This window comes from Rattus norvegicus, chromosome 1, assembly GCF_021556685.1.
Source record: "Rattus norvegicus strain SHRSP/BbbUtx chromosome 1, alternate assembly SHRSP_T2T, whole genome shotgun sequence".
NCBI classification, from domain to species: Eukaryota; Metazoa; Chordata; class Mammalia; order Rodentia; family Muridae; genus Rattus; species Rattus norvegicus.
In genome coordinates, this window is record NC_141534.1 from 253,763,803 (window position 1) to 253,784,484 (window position 20,682).

At 52.2% G+C, this 20,682-nt stretch overlaps 1 protein-coding gene across 2 annotated transcripts in view; it reads right to left on the reverse strand.

Moving 5' to 3' along the window:
- Window positions 1-1,331: 1,331 nt before the first annotated feature.
- Slit1 (slit guidance ligand 1) overlaps window positions 1,332-20,682 on the reverse strand; it is a 147,609-nt gene continuing 128,258 nt past the window's right edge. The window contains exons 27-38 of one of the 2 annotated variants that reach the window (XM_087587285.1): window positions 18,736-18,860; window positions 18,351-18,448; window positions 15,121-15,260; window positions 14,920-15,013; window positions 12,694-12,831; window positions 9,767-9,995; window positions 7,576-7,706; window positions 6,961-7,115; window positions 5,590-5,878; window positions 4,990-5,201; window positions 3,966-4,196; window positions 1,332-1,503 (exon numbers count right to left, since the gene is read on the reverse strand). In XM_087587285.1, the coding sequence (XP_087443411.1) occupies window positions 1,487-1,503; window positions 3,966-4,196; window positions 4,990-5,201; window positions 5,590-5,878; window positions 6,961-7,115; window positions 7,576-7,706; window positions 9,767-9,995; window positions 12,694-12,831; window positions 14,920-15,013; window positions 15,121-15,260; window positions 18,351-18,448; window positions 18,736-18,860 (1,859 nt within the window). In that variant the 3' untranslated portion in view covers window positions 1,332-1,486. 2 annotated transcript variants of the gene reach the window in all.

Consider the following 20,682-nt stretch of genomic DNA (forward strand, 5'->3'; position numbering starts at 1 on the left):
CCGAAGCGTCATGGGATCCACGGCAGGACAGCATAGGTGTCAGAGAGGAGGGAACAAGCCAGCCCGGCCAGGTGCTATCCAGTTCTGTGACCCCAGCTGGATGGCAGCAGGAAACAAACCTTGCATTTGCCAGGGCTGCTCCTGTGATCTGCCTTGTTGCACCTGCTGGACGTGGGTCTGTTCAAGGTCATAGTTGCCCCGTGAGACCCATGGAGCCAGTCCATCTCGTGGCTGTGTGTCACAGAATAGTCGTAGTGGCTGTCCAGCAGACCCTGGCTTTGCTTTAACACTCAAGTTGAAAAGTTCCAATCTACAGATGTGTTTATTTAACCCAGGATTTTTTAAAAAAAAAAAATAGTTTAAAACTGTTAAGTTTTTCATTCCAAAAATTAGGGTCTCCAATTCTGGGTTGGGGGGGGGTTGTTACTGTGTTTGGTTTTTGGTTTGTGCTGTTTTGTTTGAAGCTAATAACTTTAGGTTGTGGTGAAAGCCAGTTGGTACAGGTAGGCTGGACAAAAATGCTCTTCATCTGCCACAGTCTGTAGCAGTGGGAGTTGACATTTGCCCCATTGGTACCTGCTACTTTAATAAGAAGTGGCAATAGAAACAGGGCCAAGGAGCACTAACTACTGGCTTCCTTCCTTCCCAGACGCTTGAGCCTATGACACTGCTGGGTTTCACTTTGTCCCCTCCACCCAGCTCTCTAGTGTGCCCTTCCTCTCCAGATCCCCAGCAATCGTGAAGGCACCCAAGTTAATACACCTGTGCCCTTTCAAGGTGGCCGTGTGCTCTTAGAATGGGGCTTTGTAGCATTACTACATTCTTGGGTGAGATCAGTTCATGGCCCTGGCAACAGTGGACGGCTTGGCACATCCTTTTACCTTTGGTGACTTGTTGGGGGCAGGGGGGTGCCTTAGAAACGTAGATCCTGTTGTTCATCTCCTACATGCAGTGTTCTGGTCTGGTGTATGTTGCCCCCTTACTCTACTGGCCTGGGCACAGGGGCCTTCTAGGATTCTCCGAGAATACATGCTGCTTTCTAATCTGTTGCCTGGAAGCTCCAAGACCCTTGGGGTCTGGTTAAATGTGTGAACGGCTCTGTAGGCAAATGCTCAAAACATTAATGTCAGGAGATGAGAGGGATCCTCCCCAGTTTGTCACACACCCGTTTCCTTCAGGATGAGCATGCCTTGTAACATCAGGGCTAGCAGACATCCTGGCTGTGATGACTGCGGCCAGTGTGCCCGCCCAGAGCCTTTCCACCCTGGGAAGGTGGAATGCTGGTTGCAGCAGGCTCGTTTTGACAAAGAAAGAGACCAGGCAGGCAGAAAGTCCATGAATCAATGTCATGTTCACACGGAAGACAGACAATACTGATGTATTCTAAAACAATACTTCTGGGGAAAGGGCAGATGCAGCTCCCTCAGGGACCGAAGCCAGTTTCTAAGAGTCGACCCAAACAAGACTAGAAACCCCAAACAAAAGGTCACAACCACACAGCATCTGAAAATCAAAGCAAGACACTGGAGGTTGACTTTAACATATAAAAATACTATAACAAAATGAAATACAAATATATATTAGAATCTGTAAGTATTCTGTATAAAGAGATACTTTCACGGTTAGGCTAACAGCAGGCAAAGAGGAAACAAAGACAGCCCTTTCCATTTCTTAGCATCGCCACAGGACCCTGCGCAGTGCTGCCCACGTGCCGGCTCCTTGAGGACTGCCCTGCTTGGGTCTCTGCTGTGCGTGTCTAATGGAAACAGCTGGAGACGACCACAACGCAAACTGAAGATCTTTAACAAAGGGGAACACAATGTGGAGATGATTCCTCAAAGGGCTGGTCTCGTAGTCACCCCCTTACCTGACCTTACGAGTCCGTGTGGGCAGGTGATGGGAGAGATAGAGCAGGCCCTTGGCTTGCGAGATACTAAGTCAAAGGTAAAGTGGAACCGGGGGCTCATGGCTCTCTGGGCACTCTCAAATCAGCCTCTCACCTCCATCCCGAGGCCTTGGGGAAAGGTGGCATCACCTCCCATGCTTCTCAAGCCCAGGAATTGGCTCCTCTGGCCAATAGTGAGTGACGATGTCTGGGGAAGGAAACTTGCAAAAAGCTAAGGAGGCCGGAACACCTTTATTTCTAGAAAGGGACATCACGCTATGTATCTAAGCTTCTCTGCCCTCCGCAGCCTGGAACAGCCGCTTGCTGGGTACCACAGTGGCGTACGTGGAAGCTTGGAGTAAGGGAAAGATGCCGTGCAGAGTTGCTTAAAGTCCTTAGAGGTTTGGGCCTCTGTCCTCCTAGAGAGCGGTGGGTCAGCGCACTGTGACCCTAGCTGAGGGCCTTAAGGAAATGGAGTCCTAGCCCCTGGCAAAGAGTATACCCAGTCATGACAATAACCAGTGGATCAGGGATGGGCTCTCTTCCCATCCCAGAGTCTCACTGGTCTGAGAGCCATTGTGAGAGGAGAGGCCAAGTTCTCAAGTCACAGGAGGCTTGTGTACGCCCTCGCCAGCACCAGAGGCTCCTCTCGGTGTCCACACAGGCAGTGATAGGTTTAAGGCCACCCTCTGTACATACACTCTTGGATAGAAGCAGCCTTGAGTGTGTGTGGGGGGAGGGGGGAGTATGCTCACACCTACGGCCCACAAAGGCAACCCCACTCTGCCTGCACACCCAGACCAGGGCTACAGCCTCTCTCTCCGGGAGAAGTGATTAAGTATGACCTTCTCTCCCTTCAGCAGCTCTGTTAGAGGCAAACCTCATCTTTCTATACTTCGCCCTGCGTGGAAGGGAAGCCATTGTGTCAGGCAGCCATGTCTCTGGTGGCTTCAAACAGCCTTCACTGCCAACCCCCAGAGCGAGTTGCTTCAGCCTGGGCCATCCTGGGTACTCCATGGTGCTCAGCAGTTAGTTCACATGGGGGCTGCATGCTCGCAGAACCCACTCCAGGTTAGGTACATGAATACCTGCTAATGAAGTTAATGGAAACAGATCTCCTAATGCCTCAGGCCTCCCCTCCTGAGACCAAAATGGCAGTGTCTACGGGGTTCCCATCTACCTTCCTGCTTCATGCTGCAGACCTGAGGCCCGAAATGAGCAGAACCGCAACATGCAGGGACACAGCATCTGTATCACCCGGCCTCCAAACCAGGCCTCCAATTTAGAAGGCACTGGCCTTATCCAGCTCCCCCCTCAAACTCCATCCATTCTCCACCAGAGGCACCAGCAGTTTTTGGCTGGAAAACCTGGGTCCAATGCCCCTTTTGTGGCCAGTAATGTCTACTCAGCTGGAGCCAAGAACCTCTGCCCTCTTTGGTGGAGCCTGCCACCCCAAGAACAAGGACCCCCTCATAGGAGCTACCATCATCCTATATTCAGGATTAGAGGCCTGGCCCTACGCAAACCCCGCCCCACCCTGCCCCGTCTCAGCTTCTTTCATAAACTGTGGGGTCAATGGGCCACATGATTTGAGGAATAAGGAGCAGTCCCTTCTCTGTGACAGGAGGTCTTACCCTGGAGAGTGGCCCGGTTCTAATAGACATGACTGCAGAAGCCAGGGCAGCACCCCCTGGAGGTGCGTGTCCTCGGAGGAACCAGAGGCTACTGGGACATAAACTGTTTCAGGTCAGCCAGGATCACAGGTCAAAGGAGAAGCAAGTGGAGACAGGGTTTAGCCCCCCCTTTCAGTCCCAGGTAGCAGGTAGAGGAGTGCCACCATTCTGCCACCGTTTGTGGCCTGACCTCACACACACATTCATTCAACAAATATTTATTAAGCGCCTATCTGTGCAAGGCACTTTGGGAGAGGGCTTGGCAACCCGGGCCTTGCTCCTCTGCCCTGGCAGTGCAGTCCGCTGGAAAGGCAGCTCAGTGTCCCCGCGCCCACCAGGACCCAAGCGCTATCCTGGTGATGCCCGCCCCAGCCCAGCTGCTAGTGTGCCACCCGCACGTTACGCACACGGGGCACAGCCGCACTTGGTGGGCTTCTCCACCTCCTCAGCAAACGAGGTCCCATCGCTGCACTCGAAGGTGAGCTTCCTCCGCTTCAGCCGCAGGCCCTGGCAGCAGCCCTGGCCCGGGCACGCGCCCCGGCATTCCACCCATGACAGTGGGCGCGTGGTCTGGCAGATGGCATAGCCCCTCTGGACCCGGTGAAAGTCCCGGACAGGGTCCCCCCGGCACTCGGACTCTGGATGGGACAAACACCAAGACACAGCCTCAGGGCACACCATGGGAGGCAGGAGGGGGACAGGGCAGCATCCTAGGAGGGCTCCTCTGGGAGGGCTCTCTCATCCCTCTGTCCTCCCCCTGTCTGCATGCACCTGTGCTGTGCTTCCTCCCAGGACCACAGTGTGATTGGGGAAGGGGGAAACAGCTGACTGCCCTGGCCCTCCAGGCCCGGGGCCAAGTGAGATGATTTCCACTGTGCAGATGTGCAAGAGCTGAGGCCTGGAGGGCAATAGCATTGTGGAAGTATTCCTCTGTGGAGAGCGTGACCCACTGACTCTCTGGTACCCAAGGCTGAGTTCTCCTTCTTCCCTCTTCTCAGCCTCTGCAGTCTGGAGTCTAACCAAAGCATCTTGGTGAAGGAGCCCAGGGAACGTCTGGGAAGAAATCCCTCAACTTTCAAGCATCCTGCTACACCCAGGTCCAACGCTGATAGGCCAAGATGCTCAAACCTGGCCAGGAGCTGTTACTGGGCATACCTGGATGATCACTTCATATAGGCCTCAGCCAAGAAGGGCAGGGCCCTGCAGAAGGGAGCTGCAAGGCAGGCTGGGCCCAGGAGATAGAAGGGGTGAAGCTCTGTTCCTAGAGGGCAGGGGCACCAAAAGCCCGGTAGTCCCATAAGTACCAGAGGGGAGAGAAGGGGCTGAGAATGAGAGGGCTTGCTGGGGGTTCATGGATGCTAACATGAGGCTGTTACAGCAGGATGGTGGGGAGGGAGCCTGCAGAGGGCAGTCAGGATGGGGCTCCCTGACCTTGCTCACACAGCTCGCCTGAAAAACCTGGGCTGCACACACAGTGTGCCCCTCTGGTGGCCGAGGCCTGGCAGTGACCATGCAGGCACTGTAAGCCCCCACAGGGCTCTGCCACAGCCCCGACCTGGTTGCACAGAGCCCCCGAGTATCCATCCTGGCATTGGCAGCTGTAGGCAAGTGCATCGAGGGGCACGCATTTCCCATGGACACACCTGGAAGTGGCAGAGGAGAGAGCTGTGAGGACAGGCTAGCCCATGAACCAGCCAGAGGAGGCCCCACCCCTTCTGCCCTTGCCCTTAACTCTGTTCCCAAGATTTAAAGGAGTGCGGCAAAAAATGTGATTCTGTGCTTGTCCTATTCTAGCTGATAAAAGCTTAAAGCCAGATTAATAATAATAATAATAATAATAATAATAATAATACATATTGTTATCATTATTAATTATAAGCAATTATTAGTAATTAATGTGAGGCCGCATGCTCCAATTTAAAGATTTAAAGCTATGGCTGTCAAAGCAATGCTTGCCCTAAGTAAGTGGGACTTGCAGACAAAGGACGGATAGGTGAGGGTGATGGCTCTCTTGGCTCATCCCAGGCTTACTTGTGGCCATGGCAGGGGCCGTCCACTGGCTGGTCACAGTGCAGGCCCCCCCAGCCAGCCTCGCAGTGGCACACGGGCCCTGGGGTGGCGTTGGGCTGGCAAATGCCATGTAGACAGTAGAGTTTTCGGCAGGGCTCGCAGCCGGGCACCACGCCCGGCTTCATCTGTGTCTTGGTGAAGTCCTGCAGTTCGTTGTTGATGTATAGATTCCGGATGCAACCGTGGAAGCTGGTGCCATTGAGGATCTGCCACAGGCGGAAGGCAGCTGAGTTCACATCCACGGGCATCCCTAAGGTACGGGAAGAAGCAGTAGGCTAAGGTGGGGCCAGGCCATGACTGTTGGACAGCTCTACAGGGTCCCCTCTTGCCCTTTGAGCTCTGTGCTATCTCTGAGGAGGCCCTTGCCACCTTGGAGTACCAGACTCCTTTCCAGGAAGACATGGAAAGTCTATTCCTCTGTCACCAGAGCTGGGAGTGAGGCCAGGCATGGCCAGTGGAGCAGTAAGACTCTCGGATGCCTGCTCCCATGTCTGGCTCTTTCCTCCTGGGACTCCTTCCTTCCCTCTGAGACATCCGTTTTCATTCCTGGAGACCACAACTGAAGTAAAAAAAACTCATGTGCAAAGCACTTTGCCACCCGCTTTCGTGCTAGTGGCTTCACCGTAACCCCACAGCAGAGATCACCGGTCCCTAATGGACACCCACAGCAGAGGTCGCCGGTCCCTAACAGACACCCACAGCAGAGGTCGCCTGTCCCTAACGGACACCCACAGCAGAGGTGGCCGGTCCCTAACGGACATGCTCAGAAGCTCATCTGAAAAGACTCAATTGGCAGGAACAGAGTTGGGATCCCACAGGAGATCTGGAATTCTCCAGCCTAAGACAACATGAGAATGATTGCAGGTGGTGAACAGGGGTTTCCTGGCCTTCAGCATCTGCGAGGTCCAATGGGGGGTCTCCAGATGCTATAGGGACTCTGTGCTGAGTCTCTTGCAGTGTTTCTGGCCCCTGAGGGTCCAAGACTAGAAATGGATCCCAGACATAAGAAATTCCTTTTAGGTCAGAGCCAAGAAGGGTACCTGTGGTATGAAGGGCAGTTGGGAAAAACTGATTCCCCCAACCCCAGGCCTGTTGACCATCCTACTTGGTTAGTCTAGGTTGGCCAGAATGTCGTTAGACCCCAGTCAAGGCAGCAGAATCTACCATAGTAACCATTCGGTAGGACCACCTCATCCTTTGGCTTCTCCCTGGCCTTAGCACCAGCTCTCCTGGTCAGCCTCTGACCACAGAGGACAGGAGGTCCCTGCGTGGGGACACTGTCACCACAGCTTGGTGTAGAGGATTGAAGAGGGATGCATGGCAGGTCCTCACCTCCCACATAGAGGGGGGCCTCACTGTTGAGTGTGTAGTGCTTTCCAAAGTTGTCCATGGTCATGGGGCTGCCACCATCGATGGAGAGGTTCACCATCTGGTCAAAGGTCACCAGCTCAACTGTGTGGAACTGCCCATCGTTGATTGTTTCAGCACTGGAAGGAAATAGGAGAGGGGTACCTACCTCAGGGAGTGGGCCTCAGGGAGTAGGTACCCACCTCAGGGAGTGGGTGCCCACCTCAGGGAGTGAGCCTCAGGGAGTGGGCCTCAGGGAGTGGGCCTCAGAGAGTGGGCCTCAGGGAGTGGGCCTCAGGAAGAAAACCAATGGGACCAAGTGGACTTTGGTCTGATGCCTCCCAACTGCCCCTTCCTGAGGCCCAGGGAAGGTTGAAACATTTGGAGATAGCTTCTTCTCCAGTGAGGGGCTGAGGTGAGGTTGGGTTAGGAAAGATGAGTGTTGAGGAGCCTAGACTAGACTAGTAGACTAGACTCAGGAAACCAAGTGGCCTTTCTTCTTAGTCAGCCATGTTTCTGTAGTTCCCACAACCTCTCCACCCAGAAGCCCCATCCCGGCATGCCCAAGCGAGGAAGGCTGACAGCCTGAGAAATTCTTACCTGTAGATAGCAGAGCTGGGGTAGCTGCCTGGGTCGTAGCTAACACGGACATGGCCCTGGTACAGCTCAACTGCAATGTGGTCATTATCCCCATTGTAGAGGAGGATCCCATTGTCCTCTGCTGTGGAGACCTGGGAAGCAAAGGAACTTCCTCTTCCATGCCACCCCTCACATAAGCAGCACAGTTAGGTGAGTGGACAGAGGGGACTCAAGGTCAGAAGGGTGATGTCATATGAAGGCCATGCCCTCCCCCTCTCTTCCTCTGTCTGCCAGCCTCCCAGAGACCCGGAGACCTAGGTTAGGGTGGCTGAGCTAGGCCAGCAATTCCAGGCTCACTGGACATTTACTCCAGACCGACCAGCACCAGGCACCAAAGCAGATGGGCTGGCTGGGGACTGGAGAGCATTTGCCCAAGAACAGGTAAAAGACCAGTTGCCCAGTGGGAAAGAGGCAGTGCATAGCCACCACTGTGTACAACTACCACCTCCCTGATGGGGGAGTATCCTGTGGTCCTCAAGGAACTGGCTACAAAGGGAGGGTACCATAGAGGAGGCTTGCACGGGAAGGTTCTCTCTGCTAGACCTATTCAACTCTGGAAGGAGCTGCTTGGGAAACAGGGACTGGGGTTGGTTGAAGGTTCAGGTACTTGTCTAGGAGGGACGTCCCCGTGGCTATAGAAAAGACAGTTGCTTCCTTCTACTTAGCTCCCCCTCCCAGCATTCTTCTGGTAAATCTCCTGATTCCCCGGTCTGTAGAGTGGACCCATAGACCAAGGCTAGATAAAGCACACTAGCTCATTTCCTTGGATTCAGTGATTGGTCAAGATTCAAATAGGCATGCAACAAAAACCTGACTAATCAGAGAACTTTCCCTGAAACCACCAGGTGCTGGGTTAGAGTTTAATCAAAGTCTCTTAATGAGTGACAATGAGTCCTACCTAAGATGTTAGAATACCCTGAGCTATGACTGGGACTGGGACTGGGGCTGGGGCTGGGACTGGGGCTGGGACTGGGGCTGGGGCTGGGGCTGGGGCTGGGCTGGGGCTGGGGCTGGGGCTGGGGCTAGGACTGGGGCTGGGCTGGGGCTGGGGCTGGGGCTGGGACTGGGCTGGGGCTGGGGCTGGGGCTGGGGCTAGGACTGGGGCTGGGGCTGGGGCTGGGGCTGGGCTGGGGCTGGGGCTGGGGCTGGGGCTGGGGCTGGGACTGGGCTGGGGCTGGGGCTGGGCTGGGGCTGGGGCTGGGGCTGGGGCTGGGCTGGGGCTGGGGCTGGGCTGGGGCTGGGGCTGGGGCTGGGGCTGGGGCTGGGGCTGGGCTGGGGCTGGGGCTGGGCTGGGGCTGGGGCTGGGGCTGGGGCTGGGGCTGGGCTGGGGCTGGGGCTGGGGCTGGGACTGGGCTGGGGCTGGGGCTGGGGCTGGGGCTGGGCTGGGGCTGGGGCTGGGGCTGGGCTGGGCTGGGCTGGGCTGGGCTGGGCTGGGCTGGGCTGGGGCTGGGCTGGGCTGGGCTGGGACTGGGGCTGGGTAAGTTTCGCCTTGCTGAGTTGATAGGCTGCCTGCTCTCTTTCTGAGGACAATGTGAGAGACGAGAACTAAGCTTGTCTGAGAAGCTGGGAAGAGAGGACATGAAGGGAAGGAGAGACGATTGGGTGTTTGTGGCCAAGAATGGAATCTGAGGCAGAGGAGTCAAGAGTTTGCACCGTCTACGGGGTGAAATGCTCCCCTCGTCCTCTGGGACATACTCAGCAAAACAGCCAGATTTTCGTCATTTGTTGAAGCAGAAACTGAGTTTCCCCCCTCAACACGGTGATGTTCTGAGGTGATACTGAAGGTACAAAACAGGCATTTAAGGGACCCCAAAACTATTGGTTAAAGGCAAGCCCAGAATTCCCTCGGGCCACATGGGGCGATCCTGTCTGTGGCACTGGAGGCCAGAGCTGAGCAGAAAGGATGGTAAGAGCCTGTGGTCAAGGCCTCTGGCGGGTTTTCTGGATTCTGTCACGCCGCAATTGTCCCAGAGATGACTGAGAAACCTTTTCAAGTCAGTCTTCAGACTGACCCATTCTAACCTCAGGATCGCAGTGACTCACACAGGTTCCTTGCAGTTCCTGTGGACAGGGGTGCACTCTGACATTTTGACGGGAACACAGGTGCCCTCCTCCTGACTCTCTACGAGTAACCATGTCCCAAGACACACACCTGAAGAGTGATGTTGGCCCGAGGCCAGTTCTGCAGGTCAGTGAACTGCAGGTAAGTGTCCCGGTCCACAAAGTTGACACTGAGCAACTTCTCACATTCGGGACCTCCAAAGCCTGGTAGGCACTGGCATACGGGCCGGCTGCCCTGGTCTACACAGTTGGCTCCATTCTGGCACTCAGTCCCTTCACAGGAGTTCCTGGGGGCAGGTGGGATCTCACAGAGCTGTCCGCTGGGAGGAAAAGACACAGGTCAGAGAGGACAGAGCCAAATGGGGCAGAGGGAGTCTCTCCCCCAGTGTGGTTCAGAAATTCACAAAGCACCCCAGGAAATTGGGCCATTAAAGTGATGGAGGAGGTCTCTTGTGAATGTTGCTGTCCAAAGGTAGCAGGGTCCAGGAGGACCCCCTGGTGTAGCAGCTTCGGTACCACCGGGCACCTCCCAGAAAAGGAAGCCCACGGGAGCCACTTTCTAACAGGATCTCAGATGACTGACACGCACGTTGAAACTGGAGATACAGCCCCCTTCTCCCTAGGATAAGTCTGCAAGGAAGCTTTTTACAACGTAGAAAACTCTGACTTTAAACAGCGGTGGTAGTGAGATCCCAAATTACAGGAATAAGAACAACTACCTGGGGTGTGGCTGGAAGACAGAGTGTTTATTTAGTGCATACAAGGCCATGGGCTCCAGTAATGCCCAACACAAGAGGCAGGGGAAGGTTAGAAGGACAAATATGAACAACTGTGTGTCAGCTTGTAGATGACATCATCTCACTGACCCAAGAATATAAATAGAGAAAGAACATCTGTGCTAACAAACAAATAAGGAAATTGAACTGGTGACCAGAAAATTGCCCAGGCCAAAGGACTTCACTAATGACTTCTATCAAACATTTAAAAAAAATTCATACTCATTTTTTTCTCACAAACTCTTCTGAGAAGTAGACAATGAAGGAGCAAACACGTCCTCATTCTGAGACCCTGACACCTGAGTTAGACAAAGATACTGCCTGAAGAAAACGCAGGCCAAAGTCGTTAGGAGCACAGGCAAAACGTCCTTGGCAAAATAGCAGCCAATCAGATGGAGAATACGCTATGCTATATACCATGACCATTTAAGTTTCACCTCCAGGGCGCAAAGTTGGTTTAATATCTGAAATCAATCAATGTAGAACACTCTAGTAGCATATTAAAGATCAAACAAACTTCAACGAACTAGAAATAGAAGGGTAGTCTGTCAGCTTAAAGAAGAAACACACAGCCACATCACACTTAATGGCCGAGGTTGGATGTTGCCCTGTCTAATCAGAAGGAAGGCAAGAATATCTGCTCTCACAAGCTCCAGATAGCAGTACCCTGGAGGGTCTGTCCAGAGCAGTTAGGACAGCAAGGGAGAAAATACACATCTAGATTGAAACAGAAGAAGAAAGGGGCTCTATTTACACATTGTATTACCCTGTAGAGAAGAGAATCCTTAAAAATCCATTAAAACACTCTTGGGACGAACGAAAGGACTCGGCAAGATTCAAAATCGGTACATACGCAACAAATGAAACTAAGAAATCAATCCCAGGGAACTGAAGAAGTGGCTCGGTGGTTAAAGACACGTATTGCTCTTGCAGAGGACCTGAGTTCAATTCCCCCACCTACATGTTTGCTCACAACCACTTATATCTTCAATTCCAAGGGATCTGATGGGCACCTCTGACCTCTGTGGCCACTGCATGATTTCGATGCACACATGCATGCTGGCAAACGCTCGTGCATGTAAATAAAACAAATAACTTAAAAAAATCAATTCCATTGACAATATTATTTAAAAGAATTAAAATTAGGAAATAATTCCAAAATTAAGAGTGAGGAGCTAGAGACATGGCTCAGTGGTAAAGAACACTGGATGCTCTTCCGGAGGACCCAGGCTGGATTCTCAGCACACACAAGGCTCACAAACATCTGTAACTCCAGTCCCAGGAGATCTCACACCCCTCTGGCCTCCGAGGGCACATACTTGGTTCATAGACATATTTGCAGGCAAAACACCCACACACATAAAATAATGAAAAAAATGTTTCAAAATAAGTGTGAACATTTTAAAGATCACACACACATACACACACACACACACACACACACAAAGATGACAGAAGCTAAAGTATTCTACATATGCAGAAAGGCAGTTCGGGCTCAAGGATGGGGAAATGGGAAAATCCAGTATTGCTTTGTTAAAATGCCACTGCTCCCTAGAGTCAATAGCACTCCTACCAAAATCCCAAATTACTTCTTTTTTTCTTTTCTTTTGTGAAAAATTTGACTGGCTAACCCAAAAATTTCATATAAATTCCATGAACCCAGAATAGCCAGAACAACCTTGAAATACAACAAACCAGGACAGCATACAATTTCCAATTTTAAAACTCCCCACAAGGGATTGGGGATTTAGCTCAGTGGTAGAGCGCTTGCCTAGGAAGTGCAAGGCCCTGGGTTCGGTCCCCAGCTCCAAAAAAAAGAACCAAAAAAACAAAAACAAAAAATTCCCCATGAGACTACAGTAATAAAGATCGCATGCTGCTGACATAGTGGTGGCCGTTACAGGAGGACCCCTACACTTACGAGAAAGCCATAGAATTTTCACAAGAAAGCCAAGACAATTAAATGAGATGGGGAGGGGGAAGAGTCCTTTCAACAAATAGTGACAAACTCCTTCCTTTACAGACCCACCTCCCCGCCCTTCAGCAAGCAGTTTTGGAGCCCTGGCTCTATGTGGTTGTTTAACTGTCCCATGATTGTGTAGTTGAGCCTGGTTGAGTCACACCTAAAACTCCAGCACTCGCTTCCAAGAATGAGACTGTCACTCACCCAAGCCCTAGAGGGACCCTTGCCAGTCTCACTTGAGGCAGGGGAGTTGCTCATGGTGTGGCCAGAGGGACTCACCTGTAGCCCTCAGCACAGAGACAGGCGTAGCTGTTGATCTCATCCACACACTGAGCCCCGTTCTGACACTGGTGGTCCTTGCAGTCGTCCTGGTTTTTGCTGCAATTGTCACCCGTGTAGCCTGGCACACACTCACACCTGTGGTGGACAGGGAGAGGATCACCTGACATTCACCCTAGAGTTCAGTGGCCAGGGCCGTGCAGCCTGTGTGTTTGACAGAGAACCCTGCAGTCTTTTTTACTATGGATGTGAGGGAACGTGGGCTAGCAGAGAGAATGCCTGGCAGCGAGAAGAAGTGAGGATCTTGTCTTGGATGCCCACCATCATACCAGCTACACATCTAAGGTCAGCCTCTGGCCCGTTCTTGACTTGCCCTGCTCCATTGTCCCCTAGGACCCATCCACAGCATACAATCTCACACCACGGATTTGGCTGTTTCTCTATGTTGAGCCTCTCCAACTCTGGTGGGCCCAGATTCCCACCCCCTCATCAAGATCCACCCTCAATGAGGACCTTGACCCAGACAAGCCCCAAACTTCCAGGCTCTCACTGAGCCTCAAGTCTGCCCCGCAACCCATTCAGGCTAAGGCACACATCCTCTACTCCTTTCTCACCCCTAGAACATCTGCTGCTCTCTTCACATCAAGCCCACCCCATCAGGGCACAACCTTGCCTTTACTCCTGTTAGTTCTAGAACACCTTTTGCTCTCTCCCTGAGGGGTTCAGCCAGGCCAATCCCTCCCCTTTCTCAGTAAGTTTCCAGGAAAGCTTACTAGCTCTCACCAACTCCAAACCCACAGGTAAGCAGACTGTGCTCTTACACAAACACAGTGTTTTTCAGGCTGGAAGAAATATCGCTCAGCCCAATACACATACACACGTGTACAGAACTGGTCTCATGTTACAGTGTTTGCCCCAACCGTATAAAACAGCACACTGCTCTCCGATAGTTTCTGTTTTCTCCTTTAATGTTAATTTTGACCTACCCAACTGATCACCACCAGATGGATCCGGAGTTTCAACATGAAAGAATGCTGTGGTAGTCAAGCCACTACACACCTGTTAACACTTTTACTCAAGATCCTCCTGTCAAATGCTTGCTGGGTCCAGCATATCTGCGTATCCCTCTTCCACCTTACCACCAGCCCAGAGAATTCAGAGTGCTGGTATCACACAACCTGATGGGCTATAGCTGGGCACAGGGCTCAATGTTTGGCCCATCTCCTGAGGATGAGGGATGGCACAGCAATCCCATACTAGCCAGTACAAGCCTGCTTCATCTTGCTGTCTAAGCTTCCTCAGCTCAGAGGATGGCCTCTTCCAGCCAGTGTCTCACCCCTCCCTGGTTAGTCTAGCCATTCCCACTCTTATCCCTGTGACTTACTAAGGTGTATATTACCTCTCTTGTCCTCACAGAGGTCTTGTTGCAGTTTAGTGCCCATGTACAGCAGTCCCCAACAGTCCCCTGATATACCTGGCTACATAGCAGGCTTTTTCTCGTGGCCTTAGTCCCAGTCCTAGCTTAGAAAGCCCTACTCTGACAACTCTGCTGACTTCACAACTGGGAGGAGGGATGTTCTAGGAATGAAACTGTATTAAGGGAGTGACATTTTTCAAAAGCCCTTGGGACCCTCATACAGCAGCCTCAGGTGATAAGCACTTCTGCTACACAATCCAGAGGTTCCTTGCCCTGGAGCTGGACAGGTGTTGGAAGTTGGAACTTTGTGGCCACAAGTAGGCCATAGACTGTGTATGGGAGTTGAGGCCGCCTAGTAAACAGGCCCACACTCTACTCATATACACTCTTTGAAGATTGGCAAGAGTGAGCAGCCTCCCATCAGTCTTTCTGGTAAGGTTTTGTTCCGGAAAGACTCTTTAGTTCTGTGAGCTTTGTGAATTTTGTGATTGGGGTGAGAGGTTGTAGACCAGGCATGAATGGCTGTAGGTGGAACATGGTTGCCAGGCTCAGGGTTAAGTACCTTCCAACAAAGCAACTTCTCATTTATCTTCAGCACCCAGTTCACAATGAGAAAAATGGGCTCCGTCCAGCCATTGTCTGCTCAGGGTCAAGCTGAAGCAAGTCTCAACCCCAGGACTGCATGACCAGAGCTGTGCCAACAGCCACCCTCTGACAGCTCCAGAATACCAAGACCACACCCACTGACAGATGAGGGGTAGGAAGGAAGAGAGGAGGCCAAGAGTAGGCTGGCAGTGGGTGGCACTGACCTGGGCCCCTCTGGGGTGCCAACACATTGGGCCTCATGCTGACATGGGTTCAGATCCGGAGAGCAGAAGTCCACTAGCTGTTCACAGGCCCTTCCTAGGGGAAAAAAAATCAAGAGACAAGATATGCCCAACTCCATAGAGCCCATGCAGACACTGGCATGCCTGCAGAGTTGTGGATGCCTTGGATCCCGTAATGCTTACCTGTGTACTGCAGGGGGCACTGACATGTGTAATTCCCTATGCCATCCACACAGACACCCCCATTGACACAGTCGTGCTTCACACAATCATCTGTGTTCATTCCACACGTCAGCCCTTCAAAGCCGGAAGGACAGGAGCACCTGTGGTAGGGGGTAGAGGATGGAAAGGAGCTGGGAAAGCCTTTGGCCGCTGGTCAGAACCCTTATTCCACGAGGCTAGAGCTCTACTCTAAACCAGGCCCTTGTCAGAGGGCGAACAGGTTAGAGGGTAACAAGACCAGGCCTGCCTTTAAGGAATCCTCTGGCTTACAGTCTGATGGGGGAGACAAATAGAAGACAATGGCCCAAGGAGAAGTGTAATCATGATGGTGGAGGCTCTGAAGCCAGGCATGGGCAAAGAGCCCCTAACACCTCCTTACCAGCACATGGTCAGGCAGAGATGATGGACTAACCTCAGCAAGAGTCCCAACAGGGGAGGGGAGACTGTGAGCCCAAAAGGATGCATAAAGTCTGAAGTGAGAAGGTAGGACCTGCTCACCTACATTGCTCAAGTCTTTGAGGACACAGACCTCAGGGACAGAGAAAGAATGGAGCTGGACTGAGCAGTCGCTGGGTTGGAGAAGGTTCTTGAAGTTGGTGATTTTCTAACCAGGGTAGTCAATAGCTCAGGACATGTGAACTTTCCCAAGGGTCAGAGACAGTCGTCTGAGGAGCTCCCATCCAGCGCTTCAAACATCCCACAGGACTCAGAGACAGTGGAATAGCTGCCTCTCTCCTGTCATGCTCAGGTGGCATTCCGCCTAAGCAGGAGGTGGGGGCTGTGCCTCCAGGTGCCAAAGAAGGCAGCAAGCAGACAAAAATAACTGACAGGAGACTCCTGGAACTGAGTCTCTAACCGAACTGAAATGTTGCTGCCACCTGCTCAGGCTGGAGATTTTTGTCCTATAAACTGGAAGGGTTTCCAATAGCTGAGTGGCAGGTCCATGATGAATCTACTAATCCTGACAGTGGATTTATGTGAACAGACCTTCCCAGAATAAAATATTCATGCAAATAAAACAGCAGGGCAGCTGCTCACTCCTGTCATGCCCAGACCATCTGCGGACACATGGACCAGCTTACAAAGAAAACAGACACACTATAAAGGAGTTTGTCCCGGCACACATTACCTTACAGGTAATAGCTGCCGAATTTATAACAGTTACATTGTTTTGCATGGTATTAGCCATCTTACTGATAAGTGAGACACAAGAAACTATTTTTTTGTAATCGTATCTATTTGTGTTTTTGTGTGTAAGGGTGCATTGTCTGCATGTCTTTATCATGCCTGACTCCCCTGGAGGCTAGAAAAGGGCATATGGTCCTCTGAGACTGGAGTTATAGATGGTTGTGAACCAGCATGTGGGGTGCTGGGACTCAAACCCAGGTCCTCGAAGAGCAACCAATGCTCTTACCCACTGAGCCATCTCTCCATGCTCCAAAGTAATTTTAATAAAATACAATTTGGGAGATAGGATTTCCCTAGGTAGCTAGCTCACGCTGGCTTCAAATTCACAATCCTCCTGCCCTCGGACTCCTAAACCCTAGGATTACCTATGTGTACTACCAAATCCAGACAAAAGAGACGTCTAATTAGGAGCTCTTGGTGACAGGAAATGGAGAGGGACATCAGGCTTCAGCCCTCAGACTCTCAGTGGCAGATGTTCCTGGCATAGTCATTTCAGTGCTATGGGGGAGCTTGCTGGTGGCATTTTTAAAAGGCGCGCAAAGCACTCGGGAGGCCAAAGGGAAGCATGCATGGTTGAGAACTCCAGAGCAGCCTTGGCTATACAAGAGACCCTGTCTCAAAACAAAAAAAAAATTAATGAATACATACTAAAATGGCACCCCCGTTGCTATGCTCAAGAGGATACCACAGGAGGATAGGGATAGTGTGTGTAACCTAGTTGCTTTACTTTAAAATGGCAATGATATTTATGATGTCTATGATACTGTCTCCTTTGCATGAAAAAATAAACTTACAGTAAAAAGCAAATGTAGCTGTTGGTCTAAGAAAATTTGCGCAGGTGGTGTTCACGTCTTTTCTGGAGAGTGAGGCAAGTAAAGAGGCCTGAAGGTTCTATCACAGCCTTCTTCTGGAGTTCGATTTTGAGTTAGGGCAGAAAGTCCCCACTGGCACAATCTAAGGCATAAGGGAGGGGATCTCCCCTCTACCTGGTGCTATGGGCTGCCCGGCTGTTGGATAGGTAGGGCCACCCTAGCTGTCCCCTACGCCCTGAAGGTGCGTCCCAGCCCTGAGCAGGAGCTGAGCAGTGGACCAGGCAGGAAGCTTAGCCTAGGCTGCTGCCCGCCCCTGAGGAGGGCCTGCCTATTGTAAGGCTGCGTTTCCAAGGCAACGCTGGAGGAGAGGCACTTAGCGCTTTATTTTTTACATCTGGTAATTTGGGTCTGCAGAGGCAGGTTTGGCTATTTCCGCCCGCAGATTCAACATCATTTTCTGAAGAGCCAATTTGTTCAGTAGGCAATTTGTCTCCAGCGACTAAGTACTGTGCTCCTCAGGAAAGCTCTGGGAGGCCAGGGATGGGGGCTGGGGCTTCCTGGGGGAAAGCAGGCTAGTGGGGTATATGTGTATGTGGGTGTGGGGGGTCTGACATCTGCCCTGGAGGGATTCAGATGTGCTATATGGTGAGCACAGCTATACCCAGAGCATGGGAAATGCCACGCCTAGTGGGACCCCTCCCTAGGTGGCCAGTCAGTGAGAGTTGTGTGAAGGTTGGACCCCAGAAGGAGTGACCAGGATGTGGCTTCACTTTGGTCATCTCAGCTGTTACACAGGGCTAGCTAAGGCCTGCATGGTCCCGGTACAGCCTCTAGAGACTTGTTCAGCTTAAAGTGGAAGCTCAGGAGGGTGTGTGGAAGTTTAAAAGAGTCTTAGATGTCCTCAACCATTTCGTGGCACTACCATGGCATGTGCTCTTTGGTTGTAGGTTCCCATGGTGCAGGAAGACACTCCTGGTACCTTCACCAGGAGGCAGCCCCAACCCCAGGCTCTCTTCTGTGAACCCGCACTGTCTGGTGCCTGCTGTCCTCTGGGGGCTTAGAGAACCGATGACCACTATTTGGAGCACAGGTCTATTCCCTCTACCGACCCTCATCTCTTGCACGAGGAGGCTTGGAGGCTGGACCCAGCAGCAGTCCCCAACCCCATCTCAGAGCTCCTTGGGAACTCACGTGAAGCCAGCATCCTCGCCCTCCTGGGCATGGCAGGTTCCCCCATTTCCACATGGGTTGCTGGAACAGCTGTCCAGAGACACCTCACAGTTTCGGCCCTGGAGGAAAAGTCAACGGTGAGGACTCCAGGGAGAGCCTAGGGGGTTAGCATGATCTAAGACAGAGCCTTTAGCAGCTCTGCTTGCCTGCCACAGGCTGCCTGCTCCTTTCATTCACTCATCCACCCATCCATCAACATGCCCATTTGTCTACAGGCAGGCTCTCCAGTGATAGGTCGGTCGGTCCACTCACACACCTGTTCTGAGCCAGGCGGGAAAGCAGCAGGCCCAGCCATGTCGACCTGCCTCACAGCAGAGAGAACTCAGTTCCTCCAGCCTCCACCTACCTTGTAGCCGCTGGGGCAGGTACACCTGTATACCTCAAGAGGGTCATTGTGACAAGTGCCCTGATTCTGGCATGGGCTGGACAAGCAGGGATCACACTTGGCCTGAACCGCCAGGCTGGGGGGACCTGTGGGAACAGGGAGAATGTTAGCAGAGGGAGGGGATGTGTGTAAGTGTGAGGTGCTACTGGGAAAGGTCCAGTCCTATGGAGAGATACCTTCCCAGGAGACATGCCTCACCATGAGTTTGTGAGGGTCATGCTACATCCCCAGCCCAGTTTAGCTCTGCAGCTGCAGAACCTACTTCGATAAAGGGTCACTGGAAGCCTCTGACTCACATGTAGCTACAAGAGCCCATATGAACACCGCAGGGCTCAGTAGGCGGAAACTGTACACAGTGGTTAGGGTCACCCTAAGGCAGAGAGTAGCAAAACCATGATGGCTAATGGTTCCTGACTCTGCCCTTCACACCCTCAGAGGCAGTCACTCCAGCCTGCAGCCTGCTCAGCAGAGAGGGCTCTGTGTGCCTGGGCTTGGCTCTGCAGGGAGTCTACATGGGGGTGGAATGTACATGCCTTGAGGTTCTTTCTCTTCGAGTCTAAAGAGGAGAGAACCTACCCTGCTACCTTCTAAGGCTCCTCTCCAGACCCCAATCACTGGCAAGATAAGGCAGCCTGGCAGTAATGGTACCTGGGTGCCGACCATAAGGGACGCCAAAGTTTTGTAATCATGAATAGAGACGGGCTGGAGAGATGGCTCAGTGGTTAGGAGCACTGACTGCTCTTCCAGAGGTCCTGAGTTCAATTCCCAGCAACCACATGGTTGGTCACAACCATCTGTAATGGGATCCGATGCCCTTTTCAGGTGCGTGTCTGGAGACAGTCACAGTGTACTCAAATAAATAAAAATAAATAAATCTCAAAAACCATTTTTAAAAAATGAATAGGGAAACCTGGCCACTCAACTCAGGCTCCCTCTGAAGGATCCTTCTAGAAGAGGTAACATACCAGTTCTGCTGAAGAGGCATGCCCTTGAATAGAAAAAACAAAAACAAAACCAAGACAAAACTGCTTTCCGTGGGACAGAGGCTGCCAGAGGGATTTCCAGACACAGATGTGTCCGTTTCTTAACCCACGTGAGTGAACTTGTCAGTGAACATGCATCAGGCTCTTCCCTCGTGCCTGTGTACTCTCCAGATGCTGTCATAAAATAAGTACATAGAATAAATACAACTCAGTGCCACCCTGCCATCGTGTAAATGCCATGCACGTGTTAGCATAGCTCAGCTTGCTCCTGGTAGCCGCTATAGAGTGGGCCCTTGGAACTATTACTGCTGTGACAGCTTCCTGCACAGAGGGTGGCCTGGGCCTCCTCATTGACCTACAGCTGTCAGTTTCATTTCCCATGGCAGTCTCTGAGCTTGCAGAGGGCAAGGGCCATGCCCTGGGCTCCCCCAGGGTCCTCCCCTGGCTTCCCCCCGCAAACAAAGCTTCCCGGGGCAGCCACTCAGCCACCTGTCTTGGTTCCGTGAGGTTCTGCAGGCCCTCGGGGGCTTGGTCCATCAACCAGTCAGATAATCAGTCCCTGAACAAGTATTTGTAGATGCTGAAGGCAGGGAGCCTGGGCACAGACCACCGGTCACACCCTGATTCTGTGTGCTGCAAACGTCAAGAAAGCACCAGCTGGTCCTGTGGCCCCACCAGTGGCAGAGGAGGGTTCCAGCTGTTTGTCCAGCTCAATGCCTATCTTAAGGGAAGCCTGGGAGCTTCAAAGCTGCTATTTTGATTTTTCTTACATAGCCAGAGGGCAGAATCTAAACCTTAAAGGCCTGGGGTTTTCTGCCTACCTTTTTTTGCTTGTCCGATGTCGAGACTGGAAAGCAGCCATCCTAGTCAGCAGAGCCTCAAGTCTATCATCTGACTCTCCTAGCATGAGACCCAGGGACCCAGG